The sequence below is a fragment of the Medicago truncatula genome, chromosome 5, assembly GCF_003473485.1.
Source record: "Medicago truncatula cultivar Jemalong A17 chromosome 5, MtrunA17r5.0-ANR, whole genome shotgun sequence".
In the NCBI taxonomy this organism is placed as follows: domain Eukaryota; kingdom Viridiplantae; phylum Streptophyta; class Magnoliopsida; order Fabales; family Fabaceae; genus Medicago; species Medicago truncatula.
In genome coordinates, this window is record NC_053046.1 from 43,411,096 (window position 1) to 43,436,498 (window position 25,403).

A 25,403-nucleotide genomic window follows, 5' to 3' on the forward strand; every position below is an offset into this window, starting at 1 on the left:
CAAGATCAAACTGAAAACCTCGTCCACAAACTCAGGATTACTTAGTGCCGGAAACAAACACATGATAACACCAAAGCTTGAAATCAATTACACCGAAGCTTGAAAATGCTTCACAAAATTCAACAACATCATAACACATTGAGAACACCGAGAAGCAAAAAGCATCCAAACAAAAGCTTAACAAACTAAGTCACACCCATAACGCATTAAATTCATTGGTATTGGTACTAGTTTGATTAGAGAATACTAATAATAATTGAATTATCATTTTGTAGGCAACAAAAACATTAACAACATATCCAAATTTTCAATCTCTTTTCACCAAGAGAAAAGAATCTCAATAAAAAAAGGCAACCAAGTTCATATTCAAAACCTATGAAGAACTAACAGACACCGACATTAAATACTAGCAACTCGATTGACATGGACATGGACACCAGACAGACACACAACGCTAATTTGAGAAAATAACATCATTGGATGCAATTACGTGTGTCAATATCGTGTGTCAATAACATAAGTCGGACATCAAACAAGTCCTCAATCAAAAGTATCGACCCTAGAGAGGTCTCAACCCTAAATTTCTTTTCTTTTCACAACATTGACAACTCAAACAGAACAAACAAAGCTAAATAACAGATAAAAATATAATCAAAACAAACAAACAAATGATAATGTAAAACATTAGATTTCATTCACTAAATTAAAAACAAAACTCAAATTCCATTCATTCAAATCCAACAACATAATCAAAACCAATTATAACAATACAAACAAAAAACAAAACCCTAATCAAAATCAATCAACATTCTGCATAATATCTTCAGCACCAAACTTAGTACCCTTCTCCTTATCAGCGGCAGCACGTCCCTTCGCCTTCCTCTCAAGCAACGACTTCCTATCCTTATCCAATCTCAGCTTAGTAACAACAACTTTGGAAGGATCAACACCAACATTAACAGTAGAACCATTAACTTTCTCACGAGTAATACGTTCAATATGAATAACCCATTTTTTGCGATAAACTTGAACGATTTTACCTTCACGGCCTTTGAATGTTCCTCTAACGACTTGAACTTCATCGTCTTTGCGAACTGGTATGGAACGGACGTTGTATTTGGATCGGAGATCGGTGGAGAGTGGTGCGCTCATTATCACACGGCGGAGACTTGATGGGGCCGTGAAATGCGCCTTTCGACTCTTTCGGCGGCTGCTTGAAACTCTTGGATTGAACTTCATCTTCTTCTTCACCTCTCTCTCTCACACACTCTCTCTGAATGAAGAATTAGGGTTTCGATTTCGAACCTCAAAACCTTGTTTTGTGATGATGGTGAAAGATTGGGTTTGGGCTTGGGCCTTTCGGATCTCCGATCAAATAGCAACTTCTGGGATTGATGTTTGCACCCTCTTTGTTCTTGTATGTAATACTTTGGACGATGTCTAAAAATAACCTTGTAAAATAAAAAAGATAAATAATATTTATACAATTATTTTATGATAATTTTTTGACAACTCAAAAAATATTTATTTTCTCAAGTTTTATTCTAGAAGCGATGTGTTATTATAAGTTTTTAAAACAATTTATTTGATCTTATTAGGGATGTTAAACAAATTTGCACCAATGAATATAGGATAAAATTCGTCAGAAACATGAAACTGAGTAATGTAAAATAAGTAGATATTTTGGTTATCAATCAATTAATGGATACAAAGATGGAGTTCATGGTATTCTTACCTGTCGGTTTTCATACATGTTAGTAAATGAGTAAAATTAATAATATGTCATATTTTAATATAAAACTTCTCCACATGAAAGAAACTCTTACATAATATTCAAATTCTTGTTTATTGTTGATAAGAAATTTCATAGTCAAATTGAAAATGCAATGTATTAATATTTTTTATGTTTTTATGTGTTAATGCTTTTTAGAGTTGTCAAATGATGATGAAGAAATCCTACACAATACAACTAATAATTGCTTTTTAACATAATTGCATTTGTTAATAAATATTGTTAATAAATAATGTGATGGATGTTAGTATCTGCATATACACAGAGATATTTCAAAATCCGCTAAATATTCATTTAGCTTGAATATATTTGTATCCAATAGAGCATGTAGTGGATGTCTATTTGTGTTAATGAATATTCATTGTCATATCTCATGTACTTTTATTGTTAAAAAATGAAGAAAAAAAATGTATTACATCATAAATAATATATATAATATTTTTTTTGAAGAAGCTAAAATGAAATTAATTCAAAACGCAAAGAATCCTAGCTAGCACGAGGAAGGCTAGGCTAGGAGACTTAAATAGCAACATACAAAGGAAAAATGTACCATATGTATGCGGAACACTAAAACAAACACTCATACATCAAATAAAAACTTTTACAAAAAACACCCTCCATTGAGGGCCCCCGAAACCAATAAAAACTAAACACCAAAACCACAAAGTCATCTCCCAAAACCAAAGTATAAACGCCCTCCAAAATAACTATCAAACCTACCAAAAACTTGTGCAACCGCACCTTGCTTCTCATCTGCAGTTGAACGCCATTAAGCACACCACTAACATCCATGTATTTGAGAAACCCCATCAACAGTAAACTCATAGAAGAAGACCCACAAAAATCATAACCACCACAAGCACAATCACAAAAACTAGCAGCACCACCACCACCAAAACTACCATTAACCACCACAAAAATCACCATTACTCGTCACCAAAGACCAGCACCAGTCACCACAATTTTGAAATGCATATTTATCATAAAAAGTTTTTTGACTAAATATTTATCTTAAAATTTAAATATAAGAAGTATTGTGATTAATTGGCAGTATAAACAAATATACACTAAAATCCATTTTAGTATCTCACAATTTTGTTGCTTCTTGCAGGTCATTTAAATCTCTGACAAAAAATAATAACAAATTAGTCCCTCATATTTTCATACGGACGGCAAATTATGCCCTCAATTAATCTATGACTGGTGCTAGTCACACAAAAAAAAAAACTAGTTACACTCAAATTTATTTAAAATTTTACAATAATACCAAAATTGCACTCTTCATGTAAATTTTTAAAAACCCATCTTTTATGATCATTCTGAACCCTTACCCCCTTTCATCCACAAATCACCATAGGTGTGCAACCAATATCTGAATCAACATCTTTGTTATTGATCTGTACTATATTCATAAAGGTTAGTGAATTTCATTTTCAATGAGTTTCTATTTGTTTTGGTATGAGATATGTTCAATTTAGGTTAGTGTAAATTAAGTTTACTTATGTTCAATTTAGGTTAATGTAAATTTAGTTTACTTATGTCAATGTAAATTAAGTTTACTTATTATGTTCAATCTAGGTTAATGTAAATTTAGTTTACTTATGTTCAATCTAGGTTAATGTAAATTTAGTTTACTTACGTTCAATCTAGATATAAGAGGTTAGTGTAAATTCAGTTTACTCAATCTAGGTTAATGTAAATTAAGTTTACTTATGTTCAGTTTACTTATTCAATCTAGGTTAATGTAAATTTAGTTTACTTATGTTCAATGTAAATTAAGTTTACTTTCAATTTAGGTTAATGTAAATTTAGTTTACTTATGTTCAACTTAGGGGTATATTAGTCATTCTAAGGTGTAACTTGTTTTTTTGGGGTGTGACTAGCACCGGTCTTAATCTATTCTTGTATGATGAAAGTATTATTAACTAAAGTAACATTATCATTTCACAATTGTCTCGAAAAGGATTATAACTATGCCATTTGAAGCTACAAAATCAAAACTTTTAGTATTGAGTTGATACCTCATGAACTGATGTAATGGTGATGACTTACTCCTCTCACAAAAAAAATACTCTCAGTTAAGTAATATTATGATTTTTGTACCAAAAAAAAAGAAGTAATATTATGATTTATGAGCCGTTACTGAAGAGTTCTCAGACAGGTGCATCCAACCAGGTTCTGCAAGTCTCCATCATTATGAAAAACAATAAAAATCAAAAGTTGCCATTATATCATCAATACCACTCATACAGCTCTAGAAGCTGTAAATTCTAATAATGGCTTTAATTGGATAAATAATCATGTTGCTGATTTTTCTAGAGTAAGTAGACTTTAAAACAATCTTACATCAATTGTTTACATCATATCAGACAGCACCATCAAAAAATGGGCACACAGTGTGCTCACAAGTTGTAGCATCTCCTAAGTGGTGCTTTCTGCTTTATCTCACTCAGCCTCAATGTAAAAAAGAAAGTAGCTTCAGTGAACTCAGACAAGTGCAGTCATGTTTGTGTGCTCAAATGCATTATGGCCTTGAGCCACAAAATGAAGCAATGAAATGCTGGTTTTATTGCCATAGCATTATGAGACAATGGACAGCCCTACCATAATACACACTATACAAATACAATACATCAAACATGATGGTCCATGGACCCCACCAAATGGATTTCAGATTAGTCTATGAAATTTGGATGTCCCAGTTGTGCACTATGGAGGATTCTGCTCATGCCTATCTAGTTTGTTTACTATGATGCTAATGACATTCCAGTCAAAACCACGATATTGAAGCCATCGAATAATCCTTGATTTCCTTGTCTCCTTCGGAACATTCTGACCTTTGAACCACTGCTTTGAGGCCTGAACATAAAGATGATCAATGGATTGCTTTGACAAGCCAATAACTGTCTTCTCTTCTCCAGCACAATCATTGTTGTCCTTAAAAACCACTTCAACTGCTTTTTCAGCATCAGTTTGACTAACTCCTTTCTTGAACAGTGCCTGCAACAAGAATTAAAGTCCATCACACAAAAATATTTTCGTTGATAATAATAGTAGCAAGTATATGGTTCTTAAACGCATGCGCGACCATGAAAACAATGTCACAGGCCATGCCTTATCCATAAGCTCTCTAGTATTATAAAGTAATAGGACATAATTATGAAATGAACAAAAAAGTAGATGCACATTGCTAGGTTAATTTGCAAGATGCTGTCACAATGTACGACATCTTTCACTCCTAATACTACATAAGTTAAAATGAAGATGAGTTTAGCAAGCACAGTATAATCGAGATACCGACAAAATATTTCGTCTTTCGACTTGCTACGAAGCTAATAAGTAATAACTAAAGACAGCAAAGTGTTGGCAGTGTATTAGAAAGCAAAAAGTACAAGGATGAACAAAAGGCCGGAATAGACTAGCTTACTTGTTTGATCCGTCTCGGCCCCCAAGTAGACGAAGACCATCTAGATTGAGAATATGATTCAGCATACAGCCTATCATTGATGAACCCTCTGAAACAAAGGGATAAAATCATAAAACATGACCATAATCCCAAAGAATGTATTAAAATTCAGCAAATTCAGTTTTTTATAAATGAACTTGAAAAGGTACATTACGAAAAGTACTACACGTGATTCTTTTCAAACTGCAGAGAAGGTTTACTGAACTAGTCAGACATTAAATTTTGTTGCAAACATGCTGTTTCACACAGATACAAGAAGCACTATCATATATTCATATTAATATCAATCAAATTGGTTTATATAAACTTTGAAATTTTTGGATTCTTGTATGATAGATTATTTTAAATAGAAACCTGCATATATAAATTAATGATGTGCTTGAACTAATATTTATTATAGAGTATGTACTTTTTTTTTTGTCTCCATTCCTTTTTCCCTATTGTCTGTTGTCTAAACATGTTACATCCATCTTCTCTTCACGCAAAAAATGGAGGAAAGATAGCTCATCAGCTTCGAGGATCTAAACAGTTAAAACTCTTATAAAGGTGTCGCTATGTGTTGATAATCTAAAAAATATCGATATTATCAACTACATCAAAGTTAAAATGGTAAATTAATAAGAGGAATGCTAGCAACACTCTCTTTTGAGAACTCTCTCCAGCACTCACTCTTTTATTGGGTGAAATCAATGTAGGACCTACACTTTGGAAATGGAACCCACATAAAGTGGTGGGACATACATTGATTTCACCTAATAAAAGAGTGAGTGCTAGAGAGAGTGCTCAAAAGAGAGTGTTGCTAGCATTCCTCAATTAATAAACATATTCCTAACTACACAGGGTGGATCACTCTAAAACACTCAAAAGTCAAAACAATCATTCTTCTTCTACACCGGATTATCTAGCTACTATTCTCATGGAGACCCTGCGACTGATTTTACGTTAGCTAGAGTTGCATCTGTTATTACGGATGTTAAGTCATCTTCATGACAGCCATCTGTATCTGTTATTGCAGACATCTTATTTTCAAGGTCAAAAATCGCGTAACGTACATATTCTTACTTAGTTAAACTGAATAGAACATGATAAAAACTGGATTTTAGAAAAGAAAACAAAATTTCTTATAATGGTAATGTTAGGATACTGGGTTGGACTTATGCCCAATAAATGGGTGTTGAATAGGAAAACTGGAGAGGGATGGCTGATGTGGCAATTAGTTGGAATATGCAACATGATTATAAGGGGTGGAAGTAAGAGAGGGAACATTCATTCAGAAATATTGCTAGAGTTTGTTAGGAGATTTTCTCTCTGGTAGGAGCATATTGCTCTGGTTAGGAGTTCTTGAACTCTGGTTATCCTTTCTTTTTCCGTTTCCACCATTGTAAAGCTCGAGTTCATCACTTTTCAATTCAATAATATACGGTTAAATTATTTATTTTACTGGGTTCTATCAGGTACATTTGGAAATGGCTGATAAATAACAGTCCAACAATTTTGTTATGAAGTTAGCTACATACTGTCTCTGGAGCTTGTTTATCACTGCCTCCACTGCATCAGGAGAGAATCTCTTGCTAAGCAATTTCTTTCTCAACTCAACTGCTGTGAGTGCCCTGCGGAGTAAGAAGATAGGCATGCTTAAAAGAAAAGACAGCATTTGGCATTGAATGTATATGCACGGTCCTAAGTCCAAAATGTAAAAAATATTAGAGGCATGTTATTTGAACCATTTTTGGGACAACCAAAGATATACAAAGAAATGTAGGTAGTGGCACGAAAACCAGAGCAATAGAGAGAGAAAGTAAGAACACAATGAGAGTATGAGAGAGAGTTGTCCCAAAAGTTGTTACAAAATGGTTTTACAAATATCATTTCTCAAAATATTAGCGGACTTGAATCATTATAAAATTTCTTCCCTTTGTTAATAACTTACAAGCAATAACAAATCCAGGTAATTAAATGTTTTGATAGTTGATTGATACTGTTAAAAATGTTTCAAAAGGAGATAGTAATTACATTGCAGAAGTAACACAATATGCTTTGAAATGATCGTTTAGCTCTGTGGTTTTATACTGCCAGTTTTCTTCAGATATGTGACAATTGCCTTACCTCGGTAGGAAGCACAGTCACAATTGAATGTCAGTGTTAAGAACACGTGATGTAAAGAGACAAGAAAAACGATATATTTATCACGAAAATGTTTGATTTCTCTTGCACTAAATTAGGAAAACATAATGCTTCATATTCTCTTCAATTTGGCTGACCATGCAGCATAATAAACTATTGTTGTGTTGAACAAGTTATGTTTCAAGTTGGAGATGAGGGAACTAACCTAGATGCAAGTAATTTGACAGCCGATTGTTCAGCATCATTGGTAAATTTGTCAACACGTATGAAATCCTGTTCACAAGAATCTCCAACCTCTTCCATTTGTTCAGAACCTAGAATCCACAAATTAACATGATCGGAACAACTTTATTTCTTAGATAAAAAAGTTGTAAGTGTTATAAGTTATAACTATGATTTTAAAGCTTACTAAATGATTTTGTAGCTGAATATTCTGTCACAACAAATTGATAGAAAGAATTTAAATTGGCTAAAACAGGATATGAAAAAACACTTGATGCTAAAATTTTAAAAGGTAAATTGGAAAAACAAATGAACACGGTGAATCAAGAAGCATAAACCTATCATGATCATCCATCCTAGATATTAATGATTAAGGAGATTCTATCAAGCTCTAGAGAAAATTAATGTTGGTTACCCATAAGATAAGACAAATACTGTTTTTCCTTTCTTCCCAGTTTCCCCCCGTAATAATTTCAAATTTTTGTTAAGAGCTTACATTTATTCAATTTATCAGATACAATGACCCTCAACTATAATGAAAACTCTGAACCGCGAACAATCTCTCAATAAATGGAAAACACTAGTCTTTATACATATACAAAATTTATTGAACAGTTTAGCACTCGGTTAATCATGGTTTAAACGGCAAATAATCAACTGTCTAGGGATGATTTAAAAAGTGAACAAATAGTGTCCAAAATATATAGCCGGCCACAAAGTAAGCTCCGATGTGTGTCTAACACAGATCTAGTTCCCCTGACCCAATTTTTTGTTACATCTAATCCTGCAGGTGTATCCTAATAAACTCACCACATAGATAAGTTATAACTTCACCTACAGCATGCTGGTACTTTGGTAATTGGTACAATGTAAGAATATCATGTCACCACACTTTAAGTAACCGATCTCGTGCCAAGCATCAAATTTAATTGTAAGGCTTAAACTCACAGTTCTTTAGTGTCTAGATACCTCGTGAATTGGTAGTACTGATGTAGTTCTGCTGTGTAGTGAAACACAAGTAACTCCAAAATGATAAAATCAGTGTTTTCAAAACTGAATGAACGGACCAACCAGTTGAACCTTGAATTGACTTTTATTATAGGTCGGTTATTTTCACGGTTTCATCTCTGTTCGGGCGGTTTAAGCTAGTTGAACCATGACCTAGAAGCCTCGCCGGTTCAATGTCTAGTTAGGTTTTTAAAAAATTGGATAAATAGAATGACGTCATAGGCCAAATTTGGATTAACTTAATGGAAGATTTCAATCAAAATAAGTTTATATTCTTAAGAAAAAGTACTCATAGGCTAAGTGTTCGAGCATAAGTTAAATGTGAAAGCATCTATAACTAGTTTACCTTCTTCACTATCATCAAAGAGCAACTCACTATGAAATTCATCTAGATTTTGAGAAGTTTCACAATGTGCAATTGTTGCATGCCCAATTTTCCCATCATTTATCTTGATTACACTTCCATCAGCAAAACTACAATACTCTAAATGACGAATTTTCACCCTGCATGATGTGTTAGGAATGTACCTAACAGCAACACAACAAGAACTAAAGTCTCTCCTCTTGAAGCATTCAATCCGAAACTTCCAAATGTTCCTGATTTCAATTTCAATAACCAAAAAACACAAGTCATAAAAAAAAAACAAAAGTTATAAGAATCATGACCAAAACATTACAAAATCATGACAAAAACATTACTACAAAATATGGCCCTGTTTGGATAAACAACATATTTGAAGCTTATAGCACAAGCGCTGACGTATAAGCTAAAAACAACTTACTAACAATGTCTTAAGCTGTTTCCATAAGTTCTCCCAAACAATCTCACGAAACTTATGAGAGTGGATAACCTCAAATGAGGAACTAAAAGCTTGAATTTTTACAAGAATTTCCATCAACCCATTACAACCAATTGGTTAGCTAAATTTGAACTCAATTATTAATTAAAAACTGAAAAAGAATCAAACTTTTCTGTGATTTTATTAAAAGCTTGAATTTTTACACGAACTTCCATCAACCCATTACAATTCAACCAATTGGGTATCTAAATTAGAACTCGATTATTCATCTAAACTGAAAAAGAATCAAACTTTTCAGTGATTTGGTTTTTCAACTGTAGCAAACAAATGGGTCATAAATTTTTGGAGATAAATGGAATAATATAAAATAGTAGTTACCTGGGAATTGAATAAATGCGAGGTTGAAGATGAGATGTGATTTTGAAGCCAATGTTTCCCGCTAAATTTCTTGCCATGTTCATGTAACCAAAATTTGCGTCGTAGGAAGGATTTCTCACTCCTTGTTTCTTTTCATTTTGCACCCTCTTCTTTTTCTGTTTTTTTGGTCCCTCTTAATAAAACGTATATACTTAATACCTATGATATTCTTGCTTAATTAGCCCTCAAATTTAATGAAATCTCAAAGACTAAAAAACCCCTCGAATTTATTAAAAAAAAAAAAAAAGCTCCTCAAGTTGTTCATCGGGTCGTAACTTTCGATCGATATTTTTTGTGAGTAAAGTCCGATCGGATTGTGAGTCTCAATGAACATTTTTATGAAAATGTGAGCAATTTGAGAGCTTATTGAAAATCAACACTTGAATGTTTTGTTTTCAAAACTTTTGGTATGAGTATTCAAAATGGATCGTTCAAAAAATTTAACACAATATTGATATGTCTCGCGATATTTATTGTCCCGAGAGTTTCATGAGATAAGATTTTTCAATATTTTCCCTAAATTATGTCCCACCACATCCGTTGATTTATGGCAAGGAACGAATTTGATTGGGCAATTGATTTTCCCTAGTAATCCGGGACAACATGTGTCTAGAGAAATATCATGTGTTTGCGATGTATACATCCCCAATTTACAGTTAAATTGAGCAATTTGGATCCGTTTGGATTGACTTATTTTTTAGCTTATGAGAATTAGTTATGTAAAAATAAATAAGTTTTTATGTTGGTTTATAAGTTCTCACAAACGACAATTGTATTAATTTAGAGTTCCACTTGTAGGTAGCATATGTTTGGATTTAATTCTTTACCACAAATTTTAAGAAGCTACAAATTGTAGCTTGGAGTTAGACGCAGGTTTAAAGACTATCCACCACAAGAAACAATTTTTATTCCATCGAACTTAAGTACTATTTAAATAGGTTCGACCTTATAAAAAATTCATTATCCATTTGAATCTAATTATTATTGAATGGCTGATTAGGAAGTTATGATTTGGTTTACAATAATGAATTTTTCAAATCTAAATTAACTGAGAGTTGTATATATTTGACTTCTTATAGGTTGTATGATAGAATTATTTTCAATCTTCCTTTATCAATAAAAAAACTATTTTAAAATCATATAAATCAAAAAGCTCAAAGAAATAAAGGCCATTGAAACGATACGTTATTTTATAACTCTAGATCAAATCAAATGGTAATAAAGAAGATAATGTATGAAACTAAAACTTTTACTACCAAAAAAAGAATGTAACACTTCTACGGAATACTGACAATGAATTTCAATCCATTCTCCAAGCATACAGAAAGTGAAGAAAACTTTTGGTGGATGAATTCTCATCTACTAAGTCATAGCTACCACTATCCTCATTTCTTTCTGTGCATTCTCTGCTATTAGAATCATCTGTTTCCAAAATTCCTGGCTTGAAAATAAACACGGCAGGGCCTGAACCAAGGTCATTGAACAACCAATCATGCACATCCCAAAAGATTTGCACAGGTAAATTATTCACCATTACTATTTCATTTCCTCTAAATTTCCAATTCAGGTTCATTATTCTACTTGCCAACATTCCATCTATGCTAATCCACATTTCTGGATCATCAGGTCCAGAAAGGGAAGTCTCGATAACGACATCATGTTCTGGTTTACCCTCCTCTAGCATGGCTCTTGTACAAAACAACTTCTTCCCTTGCACATTCTCTTTCTTGCATAACAATGTAGCTTCTTCTGAGGATGGTTTTGATTTGGTTCGCACATAAGCATCATTCGTTAAATCTCCAAGTAACAAAAGTACCTCTTTCTTGTAAACCAAGGCAACATAATAGCCTGAGCAAGGCTGTGGATTTGTGGAGAATTTTGCGTGTCGAAAATCCCAATAGACATCTACTCTTGCACCTTCTATTTCAAAGGATTTGAGACCTTTTTTTCCCCAAGATTGTCCGGATGCTAAATCAATCTTGCAGGTAAATTTGTTTTCTTCAGATGGTTCTTCGACGCTCATGGAAAGAGAATGTTCTATGAGGTTTTTGCACCATGTCACTGCAACATTGCGAAATGAATCTCCTAATTTTGTTTGATAGACATAGATAACAGAACTATGAGGGGTTAAATTTTGTATGGCCTTATGCTTTGAAGATTTTTTCCATGGTGGCGGCTCAGGAATGCTCATTGGCACAACTTCGACAAGAGAATTAGCCGTTGGCATTGAGCATCGGCTATATAACTCGGATAACAACTCAAGATTGAGCTTGCAAATGTTTATGATTTTCTTATAGGATTGAAAGTTGTTACTCTTTGTCCTCCAATGAAATTATTATATAAAAGAAACTTATAATAGGTAAAACCATAGAAATTTCCTACAAATAGAACAACAATAACGATGAACAATCATCATCTTTCACCTCTTGTAGATTCAATAGCAACGTAAAGAAACAATATGCAACATAATAGCCGTAACATTCTGAAATATGTGAAAACTAAAAATCGTTATGAGGAATAAAATATATGTTGAGGATGTTAATGAGGTGCCAACAATATTAGCTTCTTCTTTTTATTGTTGTTATCTATTAATAGGTTATTGTTCTTAAGTTGAAAATAAAAGCAAGTTGCAATCTACTAATTATAGAAATGTCAAGTTTAGAAGAAACCTAACAAGCTTTATATTTTTATAATTAGGCTTGCTGGTTTTTGTTATTGGTATTCACAAATTAGAATATAATGATAATTCTATTTTAATTTGGTTTACATGTTTATTTATTTTCAAATATTGTTTTTGGGTGGTTTTTTTTTTTTGGCAGAAGTCTCATTCATGGTAGTTGTTGATCCATCTTTACGTCATGACTGATAAGCATTATTATGCTTTAAAATAAGTCCCTTAACTCAACTATCATAGCAATAACCAAAGGGGGTTTGATAATTAATTACTTATTCAAGAAATGTTTTGTTGGTAGGTATGTCAATAATAAAGAAGTTTCATATCCGATGAAAATAGATTAGTCCAGTAACATGTTTCATGTCCAGACCAGTTGTGTGACTGCTCTTAATCGATTGTGATGATCCCTCAAGATTCAGACACCCCTTATGAGCTAACATTTTTGTCATATGAATATGAATTTATAAATAAGTTGTTTATACAATCAAATCAAAAGAAGAAATGGACTAAACCTTGAATAGGCACAGCATAAACTGTTTCTACAAGTTATCTTAGAGAGATTATAAAAATAATCTAAAAATGACTTGTAAATTTGTTTAGCATTCATGCATGTTTTTGTCATGAAATAAGTCCAGTTAAACTATATAATGGGTTATGGGTAGTTGAGTTCATAGAATGCAAAAATATACCTTAACATAAAAATTTGTCCTGTAGAACAAAACCTCATGATTTTAGGAGTATAATACATACCATTATAAATTACAAAGTAGCATGACAAAAATAGATAAAGATCACACGACAAACTGATCTTAAGGCCTCAAAGTCTATATAAAAATCATGTGAGGTGCACATCAATAACAATCACTATACACAAATACATTATATAAATTAAAAAATATATATTAACCTGAAATCTTCATTATAATACAAAAAACTTTCCTCGTGGTGTCGACCGGCTTCTTTTAAATTCATGCATAGATGTATTGGTTCCTTCCTTAAGATTGCGACCTTGAACATTTAAAAGTTTGTTTTCAACTTTACTAGCAGACAATGGTTCAGCTTCTTGCATAATTCTTCTGCATGTGACCAAAATAAATGCTTATTTAAGGTTTCTAAAGATAAAATTAAGAGTAGAAAATTTCAGTGGTTCTTTTAGCCATACCTTGATTCATGGTTCTGAGAATTCCTTGAGATGTTGTGACGCATCTTTTTAACACTTAATACACCATTCACTGCAGACTCCATAAAAGTAAAGTCATTTTCTGGCTCAGAATAATCACACTTTTGAGGCGCCTCCACGATTTCACCGGTAATATCCATGTCAGGAATCAATTTAGGTATTAAATCGGTCTTTTGAATCCTAAAGGGCGATCGTTGATGATGTTTTGCCTTGACCTTATTGTCAGCTTTGCTATTCCTAACACCACTTTGTCTTACTGCCGCAAATGGTTGTTTGACCTGTTGCTCTTCGTGTTCTCGATGAACTTTCCTGAAGCTTACTTTCTGGGCGTTAAAGAGAGGTTCATAAACAAAATCGTGTTTCACTGGCTCTTGTGGATGTGGTGTCATTGTCATTGTGACAATAGATTTATTTACTGGCACTGTTCTAGCTGTAAATGGATTCTTCGAAATTGGTTGGTTTTCTAGATTGTCGATTTTGGTCTTGCTTTTAATGACAGAACCTCTATCAGTAGATATTGATCTCCTAATTGGAGGTGATGGTGACCTGCCCCTCCCTGTGCTCACTGACTTTTCTTCAGACAGAAGAGACATTTTTGGTATGGAGTCCTTGTCCATAAATGTTGAGGGAAATCTTGGCCTTCTTTGTTTGCCCGAAGAATAATTTTTAGCCTGAAAATATAATTTCAATTTAGAAAATGCAAAGTATGTACTTCAGTATGCTATATAGAACCAACACTTCAAAGCGACGGTGTGTCTGGTATCTGACATGACATGTTTCACTGTCCGACGTGTGAAGTTACATTTGATTACTTTAATTTTCTTAAACTATTACCAGTGTCTACATGCAAGTGTCGTGTCTGGTGTGTGTTTGTGTCCGTGTCCGTGTCCGTGTCCGTGTCAGTATTTCATAGTCGGTATGACATATTAGCCAAGTATGAACCTAAAAAAAGAATCTTTTCTTATATTTGAGACCGGAGGGAGTATTACTTTAAACATAAATGTATTATAAATGGTTGTGTGTGCATTCAATAACCTCAGAGCTTCTATCATCCATGGATCTTTGACTATTTTCAGGCTTCATGCTGCCACTGGTACTATATTTGGGCATACGGAAAGGTGAAACAGCTCTTGGTTTCTGAGATTCTGTGACATTCCGTGCATTTCCAGTTTTCCATTGCTCCAGTTCATTTTCCTTCCTCTCCAATGCCGATTTGATATTTGATATCTATAAAATGTTCAAACTGGTATATTATTTGGCAGAGTTGAATAGAAAATTGCATTAGTTAGTAGTATGGTAGAAAAACAAACCTCTTCCTTGAGCTCTCGGATTTCACCGGTTTCTTTATTAGATTTAGCAGCCCCAAGTTCAATGGATGCAACCCTCTCAGCAAACTTCAATGTGCTAATTGTCTCCCCAAGAGCATTGATTTCAGGATTTATATGAACAAACATCAAAGTCTTTGCATGGCCACCTATTAATATGAAGAAAACACAGACAATGTTGTTGTTTAATATAAAATCACTACGTTCCCACATGATCTTATCACGTTATTTTTATCCAAATATATTAAATATCAATATTCAGATAGCATGGTTACCTAATGAATCTTGTAAAACTTGTGTAAGCTTGCTATTTCTGTAAGGAATATGTTGACTCTTCTGTGCCAAAGCGGAGATAACATCGCCAAGTGCAGACAGTGATTTGTTAATATGTTGAGCCTCCTTTAGTCTCTCGCCAACGGCCTCAGATTTCTCCACTCTCTCACTTCCAGCTAAATCCACAAGATGTAGACAACCCTTCAGAACTGAATTAGAGACTACGTCCATTCCTCTGACATGAACTGTCAACACACTGCAATTATAGGTAGCACCAACAGTTAAATATATTTAACCATGGTTAGAGTAGCCATCTATCTACATTAGTTAGGAAGATATTTTACCTATGAGAACGACTGCTTCGCTCATTTAGAGCGGTAGCACCAACAGCACGATTCCTCTGACCAATTTTCATTAAATCAAGAACATCTTGAGTACAACTAACCGGAACCAAACATGCATCAGGCACATTCAGACCATTCAATTGAGAGTTGTTTCGTATTTCTAATGTATATATTGTCAAGGAAATTAACCAAAAAGTAATTGTTGCAAAAAGTAAAGAATTTGATGTACAGTTATATAGAAAAAGTGAAATAAAATAAATACAGCAAATATGATCTTGTGAAGGATATCTTCTGTTAGAGCCATCACTGACTAGTAAATCTCTCACTTGTTCATTGTATATTTCAATCATCTGGACGCCAACTTCATATTTTATTGCATCTGCTCTATCCTTTGATATATGAAATAAGTCTTGCAAAGCTCTATAGTTTACACCCCATGTCTCTTCAGTCATCAAATCTGGACCACTCTATACAAGCAGAAAATCCAGTTAATTACCTTGAAATATTATCAGTTCTCTCTCTTTCGGTGTGACTGAGGTTTCAAGTTCCATAAATAGTACACTCTTTGATCTGACAAAAACATATTTAATGCAAATTTCTGGGTATAAGCTGGTCCAGTTAAGGGTTTCGATGAAAACGTTCAATAAAGGTTGGTTAAAAATTTTAAACTCGTCTCCTTTTCAGTACAAATATCTCCAAACCAAAGTGCTAACTAACTAAATAGAATTTTGTACCATAAGAAATCATATGACAGATTCTTGACTTCAAATATCCATAAAGTGCACTTCAAAAATATATTGAACTTGAGAAAGCATGTGGTTTCACTGGTTTGCAACCAGTATAAGGAAAGAAAGTCATTGATTCAATTGAAATTACTCCAATTGAAGTGAATGCTTAATGTAACATTATCATGTGATAGAAGCTAATACATGCAAGCACTTTCCTGTATATAATATTACCATTGTGTAGGTTTTCCCTGAGCCAGTTTGTCCATATGCAAAGATGCATGCATTATAACCATCTAAAACCGATCTGACCAATGGCCGAGTATCAACATATATTTGTTCTGTAGAAGAAAAAATTACTGTCATAAAAAGCTTCAAATAAGTTTGTGACTTCCATAATTTTTTTTATTTGTGTAACATATACTTCAAAATATGATACGAAACAAGTAGAACAAAATATTACATTGTGAAATAATATGTGTAAAATAAAAAAATACCTTGTGTGGCATTTGTCGGGAACACCTTATTGAATGAAAATACTTTTCTAGCATCTTTTCCCTGCTTAAGGGGATTCACAATCATGATGTTTCCATTTTCTCCTATATAATCGACTGTAGATTGTCCATTTGATTGTCCTGGTAAGAAAGGCCTCACTCTACAATAGACCCTAATGGATCCTGTAAGACAATATATTTATCAATATACATAAATCATGTATGTAGATTGTTACAAAAGTGTTTAGACTCTGATGATTAAGTACCTTTGAGGTCTATCACTTGATTGTAAAGAGAGCGGTTCTCTTCTAAAACTTTGTGGTAGGAAGAGGAGGTTCCCTCAAGGCTCTTTATATGACTCTCTAAAAATGACATAGAACTCAAGTCAATGTTATGAAAGAATATTTCATCAAAACATTTTATGAGTAAGGTGGTAATTTCTCACGGAAAAGTGATTCTTAGATCCTTACCGAGCCTGCTCAGTTCTTGGTCCCATTCAAATTGAATCTGTTTGACTTCCCTTTTTATATCCGCCAACAAGTATTTCATTCCCTAGAGCAAGAAAAATATCATTTGAGTGTGTGGTGCTAATCTAATCTCTCATGATAAAGCTTCCTAAGCAGTAGATACAATTTTGCATTAATATACCTCAAGTTGTTTCTGCTGAGCATCAATTATTTCAGCCTGTTTGGCTGAATAATTAACATTATGCTGAGTACTCTCACGTTTTCCCCCACAAGTGCAGAATTTAGATAAATCATTTGACGTCAAACTACTTCTTTGATTAAGATATAATGTGATAGCTTCCATAAATTCTCTCTTAGAGAGGCAGCCACTATCACCGCTTTTCAATATTTTCTTGAGGAAAAATGCAAGCTGCAGAAAATTGTTCAGAACTATACTTTAGATGATATTTTGAATTAAGGAAAAGGAAAAGACTAAACTACAGTCAACTCTAATATGTGAAAGTCAACTCTAATATGTGAAGTTGAAAAACAACAGAAGTGAAGGTGCTTTTACATTAACTTTGAAGTACCTGAGTGCCTTGAGAAACAAGTAACGTTGAGAAATCCCTTACTATCTTGCTGAGAAATGTATCAATAACCTACAAAGTTTCACCTAATCAAATAAGATTGCACGAACCTTTGCACATGAATTTGATTTCTTAAGAAAAAAATAATCTAATTTCACAGTCTTAAAAACTTCAGAGTAAAATTGAAATAATACCATATTGATGCAGATGGTATTAGCCTATATCTCATATGCTCATAATATAAGTAAGAGTTTTCTTTTCTTAACAATCAGTGTAATCATTTTTTAACGAAGCCAACTAGTAATCATAGAAGTCAAGCAACAAAGCTGGTGTAGATTTAAACAAGACAGAAGACAAAAATATAGCACAATGGAAAAGATCTTACCGACCATTGCATTGAGTGGTAGATCTTTAGCCTCATCAGTCTCTCTAACGAAAGCCTGGAGAAGTTTGAGTCCAAAATGATCAAACAAGAAATTCAGAGCACTAGCTGTTCTGGTTTCTTCAATTGAGACCTCCGGAGACATATGAAGAAATTCAAGCAACTGTTGATACTGTGAGGACTGAAACTCATCAAGGGACTCGTCAGCACTTTCACTGCCCAATATAGAGGAAGAAGGAGTTTCTTTGGGGAAAGACATAATCCTGACAGTTCCTCCATACCTCCAAACCCCAACTCCACCAGATAGCTTCCATTCATAATACCCTTTCAAACAGAGAATGCAGTCCACAACTTTACTAGATGAACCACCCTACAATCACACAGAAGTAAACACTAAACCTTAAAAACAGAAAATTTGAAAATTAAGTGGAAATTGACTAATTGAGACTCTTATAATTTGGGCTGGGTCCTAACTCAACACCAAAAACTAGATCATATGATAGTATCCCCCACTTTGGACCATATGACTATCTAATATTAGTCTCTAAAGTCTCAACACACACGGCTGAACCTTGCAGGACTAGACAAGTGGTTCAACAGATCAGATAGAATTTCATAACATTTTAGAATTTGGGTTTTAGGCCTAAATCTTATAAAATAATGGAATTTGGACTTAGGACTAACTGAATCTCAAAAGCTAGCTCATGGTGACTGGTGAGAGGTGTCCCACTTATAACTACCATTCTTGAGACCATATGATTATCCAATATATATGCATCGCTCGTACTTCAAATTGAGCAACTTTGATATGCTGATACTGAGAATTTATGAAAATGGAAATAATTAAATGTAACCGCATGTGTCTTTGTCTTGTTAGTGTAAACACGTGCACGTGCTGGACACCAATATGGTTTCTAGAGAAAATAGGCCTGTTAATATGGTGTCCGGTTAGGAGGCAAGTAAAGTTTGGCGAAAGATTATTTCAACTATGTGAGAGTTAACTTAAAATCAGAAATCTGGAGAATCGTGCCACGATGGAGAAGCAACGTGCCACGATTGTTGAAGCAAGATTTTGAAGCAGTCACTGGAAAAATCGTGCCACGATGAAATCGCAACGTGGCACGATGGTGCGATTGAGGATAAAACAAAAACGTATTTTCAGTGAAGATTTGTTTCAATTTTTTAAAGGGTTACTTTCCACTATAAATATAAACCTTGTATCAATGATAAAGTGTGTAGAAAAACAGGGTTTAGAAGCCAACATACAAACTAGGGTTTATAGAGAATTTCTCTTTGCAACAACACTAGGGTTGGGATTGTTTTGATTCACCTTGGCTGGGACTTGGGTAGAATTAGGTTTGAAGACTGATTCTTGTAACTCAATATCTCTTTGTAAAGAAACTCATATCATTATAGTGGAACGGAGAGCTGCTCTCTCCCCCAGACTAGGTCATCATTAGACCGAACTGGGTAAACAAATTCTTGTGTTCTCCTTCTTCCTTTTATCTCTTGCTGTTTATTTTTGTTTGGATTATTTGCTACCCGCTTGATTTGATTACTTGGTATTAATTTGCTCCACGCATCAAGTTTTTATTGGTGTGGTTTTTACAACGAATTCACAACAAGCTAGTATTCAAACTTACTCTCTAACTATGTCATATATCTAACTTTAAACTTAGACAAAGCAGCATAGCATGTTGAATGGAATATAAAAGGAAATTTTATCATCACTATGAATTCAAAATTCAAACCTTTTCCAAATCAGAAGCTTCAAAGGTCAACAAGGTCATATCCCTGACAGCATCAAGAAAATTCTTCATGTTCTCAAAATACTGAATGGCAGAGTGAGCTGGACCCTCTAGAGATTGAACAGCAGGGAGTGGATTGTCCACCACTTTGAGGATAGCACCCGGATTGACTTTGTTGAGAACGTTGCAAAGAATGAGGCCATTGCGGAGAGCGAGGCAGAACTCTTCTTCGGAGGGTTGTTTGGAGAGTGAGGAAGAAGCTACATTGTCCATTTCTCGTAGCCATTCTGCTGCTTCATTCCTCCTTGATGCTGCAATGCATGCAAACACAACAGTATAGTATCAAAATTTTAGTAAGTACCATTTTAAAAGTAATTTCAATCTTGCAACCATTTTCTAAAAAAAAAATACAAAGATTTTGGTTTGGACATTATAAAGGTGTCTCATTTCATGATAGAACATTAGAACATATATTTAAATATATTTATAGGCCTCAATAATTTAGAGTTAATTTCTCTTTAAATTTTTTGTCATTTTTTACTTTCAAAACATTGGTAAAAAAAACTCTCAACATACGAAATAAAATACATTCATGAAGTACTAAAAGTTTACTATTTCAGTGTACCAAAAATAAAACAATATAAGTTCACTATTTTAGATATACAACAACCAAATCTTAGCCCACTAAGTGGGATCAACTCACTATTTTATAAATGTAAGATTAAATACAAAAAAAAAATATAGCATAGATGAAATAAAATATATTTACGTTAATGCAATAAATATTATGTAAAAGAACGAATTTTAAGTTAGGTTTTACTACCCGTACATGAGACTAATTTAAAAACGTACTAATTCCAATACAAAGTTTCTATTTTAAACTTCTAACATGCGCAAATTTGCACATGATAGAAAAACCCTTTATAATATATAATATAATTTTTTAAATGGTACACATCCTAAGTCCTAACAATTTGAAAGTACACATCCTAAGTCCTAACAATTTGAATGAAGTAATTTTTTGAAAATGTAGATTCTGAATAATTGATGTAAGCAAAGAATCTGAATGAAGTTGTAAGCAAAATAAGAATCTGAAAGAAGATTCTGTTTGAGTTTTGAATTAGTTGAGAGTAAAATCCGCAGCACATTCCCCACTTACTTCAGTCTATCAGTACGTACGTACTACACATCTTTTTGGTGTGTCCTGTTCTTTTGTACCTTTTTCAGACACTCTTTGTTCCATTTGCATATTCAAATCATTACTCATATTTTTTACCACATTTTTACTCCTTATGCTAATCATAGCAATAAGATGCAACCGGTAATTTAGGAGTTTAAAGAATTAAGAAAAGCATGAAAAAAATAAATTATGTATAGAAAACCAAAGGGAAACTTTTTCTATGAACATAGAAAACATCATTCAAAATAAATGTCCTTTTAAGCAACAAGCATGAAGCATGATGTTTCACTATCTTTAGCATTTAGAGGAGGAAAATTACACCATATTAGTATGACTGTGAGTAACTTTTGGTTAAGAAAATTGATTGATTACTCTTAAACTAAATTGGTTTGCACATCAAGATAAAATTACAATATACTTGGGAAATATTAGGAAATTTCAAATATCACCTAAACATTAAGAATTTGAAATTTCTTTTTTACTCTGTAACATGAATGTCAATGTAGTACACCTAGTCTCTAAGAATTTTCAGAATTGCAAAATTTACAAATTGATCTCTGTTTTTCATATTTTGAAAATATATTTCTCACCAACTTTTGTAATATCTTAAAGTAGTCTTGTAATTTTAACCAATGTTTAACTATAACAACATTTTGACTAAACTTCTGAATAAGTATTAGAGGTGACACAAATGGGAAATACAATGACACTAACCTGCTTCCTCTGCTTTCCTGTAAGCCAATTCATGATCATTGATCTCCTCACTCACTTCACTATTGTTGAAAACTGAACCCTTCAAATTCAATATTCTCTTTGATGATGGAGATGCGAAAATTGAGCTTAGTAAGCTACTCTCTTGAGGCATACTATTTCTAATTTCTTCCACTCTGAAACTGAAACCATGATTTTATTAAATCAAAATTAATAATAATCTACGTATGAATCCCTCATCAAGAAAGATAGTTTTACCTGGGAAAGTGAAAGATGAGGAAGAGATTAGAGGAATGAAAGCAAGTATAAAGAGATGGGATCTAAGAGAGACAAGAATTGAAGTAGAAAAAGAAGAAGCAAAGTTCTCGTGAGTTTTAATGAATGAGCATTCAAAATTTTACCATACCAAGAGGCTTATATTAAATGCTTTGTTTCAGATTAATGCCCGTTGAGTTGAGTTTTTTGTTTTCATAAAAAAAGAAAAAAGAACAGAGATTTTAAAAACTGAAACCGAAACATTTTTTAATTTCAAAAAAACGTTGGTGTCTCCGTCGTTTGTTGTCTTTGAAATTGAAAGTGTCAAAGTCGTACGTATCTGACGTGGCATGAGATTCTGTGAAAAATGAAAATGTTGTCTTGCGTGGGACCCTTTCATCAACGGCATCATCCGGTTTAAATCATGACGGTGAAGTTTTTGTTATGGGACGAGTTTTTTTCTACCCAAAAAAATGGCAAGAGTTTTTGAATTACACTCGTACCTCTTTTTTCATGTTACGATTACAAAGTGCACGTGGAACTGGTTAATGAGACTAATATAATAACAAATTTTTAGAACTAGTGTAATACGTAAAATTTCAAAAGTGTAAATGATACTTTCCTAAAAAAAAGGAAAAAGTGTAAATGATACTATTTTTTATGTAAAATTTTCTAATATAAATCAACTCTAATAAATGAAGAGGATCTTGACTTAAATTTTTTTTTTTTTAATCGGCAAAATATTATTAACCAATAAGTCCGGGCAAGATGCACTAATAAGCTCGGATGAGAAAAAAATACAAAGAAGGGGAAATCGGTCGCCATACAAACTCCGGCTTGAACAAAAACCACTCATAGACTAACGAACACACCACAAGAGTGATGACGCAGGCATATACAAGTGACAGACCACAAACATACTGTAACGCCCCAATTTTATTTAATTATTATTGGTCGATTTAAAGTCTTTTTATATATGATTTTTGTATTATTATGTGGTGTGTTATATTTTATTATATAGTTTATTTTAATAATAATTAGATTAAGTGAGAAATTAGTATTATTTTGGAGTTTGGGGAATTAATTAGGATTTAATAGAATTAAGGGGGAGTTAAATGAAAAGAAGGGGAGTTAAGTAATGGGAAGTTAGGAAAAGAGAAGTCGGAAGCAGTTTACGTGAAACAAGTTGCTTTGGAGGAAAAGAGAGAAAACCAGAGAAGAGAATAACCAAGTGGAAAGGCTGCTGATCGATTTTGATTAAGGTGATCCTGAGTAGTTGGTGGTGGCTCAAGTGTCGTGTCTAGGGCTCTGATACGTGGGATGAGAATTTTTATTATTGTTTTTCTTTCCTATGTATCAATTTTGGAACTTGATGATGTGGCCCTATGTTGGTTAATATTTGATGAAAATGGGTTAACGTTTGATTAAAGTTGGTTCATATTTAGGTGACGTTGGTTAATGTTGGTTAATATGTTGGTTGAAGTATGTTGTTAAGGCTTTATGCCAAGATATTATTTTGGAGGTTAAAACAGTTGTTGAAGTTGTGATGATAATTTTCCGCTGCTAATTAAATGTTGATTTCTCTGGATGTTTAGTAAATAGATTTTTATATTCTATTTAAGAAACTTTGAAATGTAGTGTAGCATGCCCATTCTGATGAATTACTCTGATTGAATATTTTATATTTAATTACTTTTGGGTAACGGGGTGTTACACATACCCTTGCGTCAACACCAAAGGAAGCCGAAACTACTAAATAACAGCCAAAACCTGGCAAGCAAACAACCACCAGACAACTGATACGTCTCGCCCCCAGCTGTTAAAACACACAACAGCACTGCTGCCACAAAACCAGGTAGCGCACAGACCTCCTAGCACCGCACCAAAGTTGCACCTGCTACTGCTGCACCAGCCAAAAACCACACCAGCAACACGCCGACCCCTAACAAAACTCAGGGTGAGAAAAACACAAGAAGGGGGGTTGAATTGTGTTGGCTTTTTCTCCTAAGCTGAAAACACTGATCAGAAGCAAATAGATTTCTACTTATGAAGTGATGTTCAGAATTAGTTGCAGCAGATAAAGCGCGCGCGCGCACACACACACACACACAGAGAGAGAGAGAGAGAGAGAGAGAGAGAGAGAGAGAGAGAGAGAGAGAGTGAGAGAGAGAGAGAGGAAAGACACAAGCAATTTATACAAGTTCCTTCCACAAACCGGAAGTCGGTCATGTCTCCCTTGCACTTCCAAGGAGAGTTCACTATATAATATCTGATTACAAATGTTCACTACTAAACTTAGTAAGAGACTTCAAATGCTCAAGCACAACTGCAAGAGACTTCCTATGCTCTTGAACACAATCAAGAGACTTCTATTGCTCAAGCACAAATGCAAGAGACTTTTGAATTCAAACAGAATTACAAAGAATATGTTTGAGTTTGAACACACTGATATATAATCAGTGGTGTTCACAATACAAATCAGATACAGACTCTAAAGACACTAGAATTTCTAAGATATGAGCTTTGATAAGAAATTCTAAGTGAACTTTGAATGCAAAACAATTTCAGCAGAGTTTTGGCTCAATTAATTCTTGGTATTGTTCTATTGAAACTCTGAGTCTTCACTCCTTTATATAAAGGTGTGATAGAGACGTTGAATTGCCAACACATTCAAAATAGAGTCGTTTGAAGCTTTTAATCAATCATCAATGATCCTTTGCCTGATATGGTTATTGTCTAAAGAATGATCAATTTCAAATGCATTCCCATAGTGAAGGAACATCGTTGTAGGCAAAGCTGTCTTTCTTGTCTTGTAGCAGAGACAAAACAGAGTAGTGGAGGTAGTGGTTGTACACTTCGTACAAACGTATTTTGTCAACGCTCTTTTAAGGAACAAACATCAAATGTCTTCAAATCCTTTCAAAATAGTTGTTGCTTCACTTTTCCAGTCTTCTGCAATTTTTAGACGAGTTTGAATCCGTTAAACAGCTTTTGAAGCTTTAAGTTGCATCTCCTGATGAACTACAGCTTCTGGTGATTCTCAGTTTTTGATAAATTTGCTTCTGATGACCTTGCATCTGATGACGTCATCACTTCAGGAGCATTTTGTCTTCAGGAGCGCTTTATCTTCAGGAGCTGTTTTCTTCATACGCTTTAAGCTTCCCTTTTTGTTGATTTCTTTGCTCTTTATTGTTCTTCCAATACCTTTTTAAGATATCAAATTTTGTCTATAGTCTTGTACACTTGAACA

General features: G+C 33.6%; 4 protein-coding genes across 5 annotated transcripts; all 4 read right to left on the reverse strand.

The window, feature by feature from the left end:
• Positions 1–669: 669 nt before the first annotated feature.
• Positions 670–1,303, reverse strand: LOC11436692 (60S ribosomal protein L26-1). Its single transcript, XM_003617836.4, has one exon. The coding sequence runs from the start codon at positions 1,237–1,239 to the stop codon at positions 799–801; it is 441 nt and encodes a 146-aa protein (XP_003617884.1). The 5' UTR covers positions 1,240–1,303; the 3' UTR covers positions 670–798.
• A 2,757-nt stretch (positions 1,304–4,060) lies between these two features.
• On the reverse strand, positions 4,061–9,987 carry LOC11442334 (regulatory protein RecX). Its single transcript, XM_003617838.4, has 6 exons — positions 9,791–9,987; positions 8,959–9,209; positions 7,588–7,696; positions 6,776–6,868; positions 5,220–5,307; positions 4,061–4,792 (listed from the first exon to the last, which is right to left on the reverse strand). The coding sequence occupies exons 1-6, from the start codon at positions 9,871–9,873 to the stop codon at positions 4,502–4,504; spliced, it is 915 nt and encodes a 304-aa protein (XP_003617886.2). The 5' UTR covers positions 9,874–9,987; the 3' UTR covers positions 4,061–4,501.
• A 1,142-nt stretch (positions 9,988–11,129) lies between these two features.
• LOC112422200 (uncharacterized) lies at positions 11,130–12,093 on the reverse strand. Its single transcript, XM_024785059.2, has one exon. It carries the CDS (start codon positions 12,054–12,056, stop codon positions 11,130–11,132), a length of 927 nt encoding a protein of 308 aa, XP_024640827.1. The 5' UTR covers positions 12,057–12,093.
• Positions 12,094–13,214: 1,121 nt separating this feature from the next.
• Positions 13,215–22,376, reverse strand: LOC11442335 (kinesin-like protein KIN-14F). Of its 2 annotated transcripts, none has more exons than XM_024785173.2 (17): positions 22,157–22,376; positions 21,902–22,074; positions 20,011–20,318; positions 18,267–18,629; positions 17,881–17,949; positions 17,493–17,720; positions 17,315–17,396; positions 17,111–17,206; positions 16,848–17,027; positions 16,585–16,691; positions 15,914–16,092; positions 15,626–15,790; positions 15,284–15,537; positions 14,994–15,157; positions 14,719–14,910; positions 13,666–14,354; positions 13,215–13,579 (listed from the first exon to the last, which is right to left on the reverse strand). In XM_024785173.2, the coding sequence occupies exons 2-17, from the start codon at positions 22,050–22,052 to the stop codon at positions 13,423–13,425; spliced, it is 3,384 nt and encodes a 1,127-aa protein (XP_024640941.1). In that variant the 5' UTR covers positions 22,053–22,074; positions 22,157–22,376; the 3' UTR covers positions 13,215–13,422. The 2 variants fall into 2 exon arrangements, with proteins under 2 accessions (XP_024640941.1, XP_024640940.1); XM_024785172.2 differs by having other exon boundaries at positions 21,902–22,080; positions 22,157–22,375.
• Positions 22,377–25,403: the final 3,027 nt, after the last annotated feature.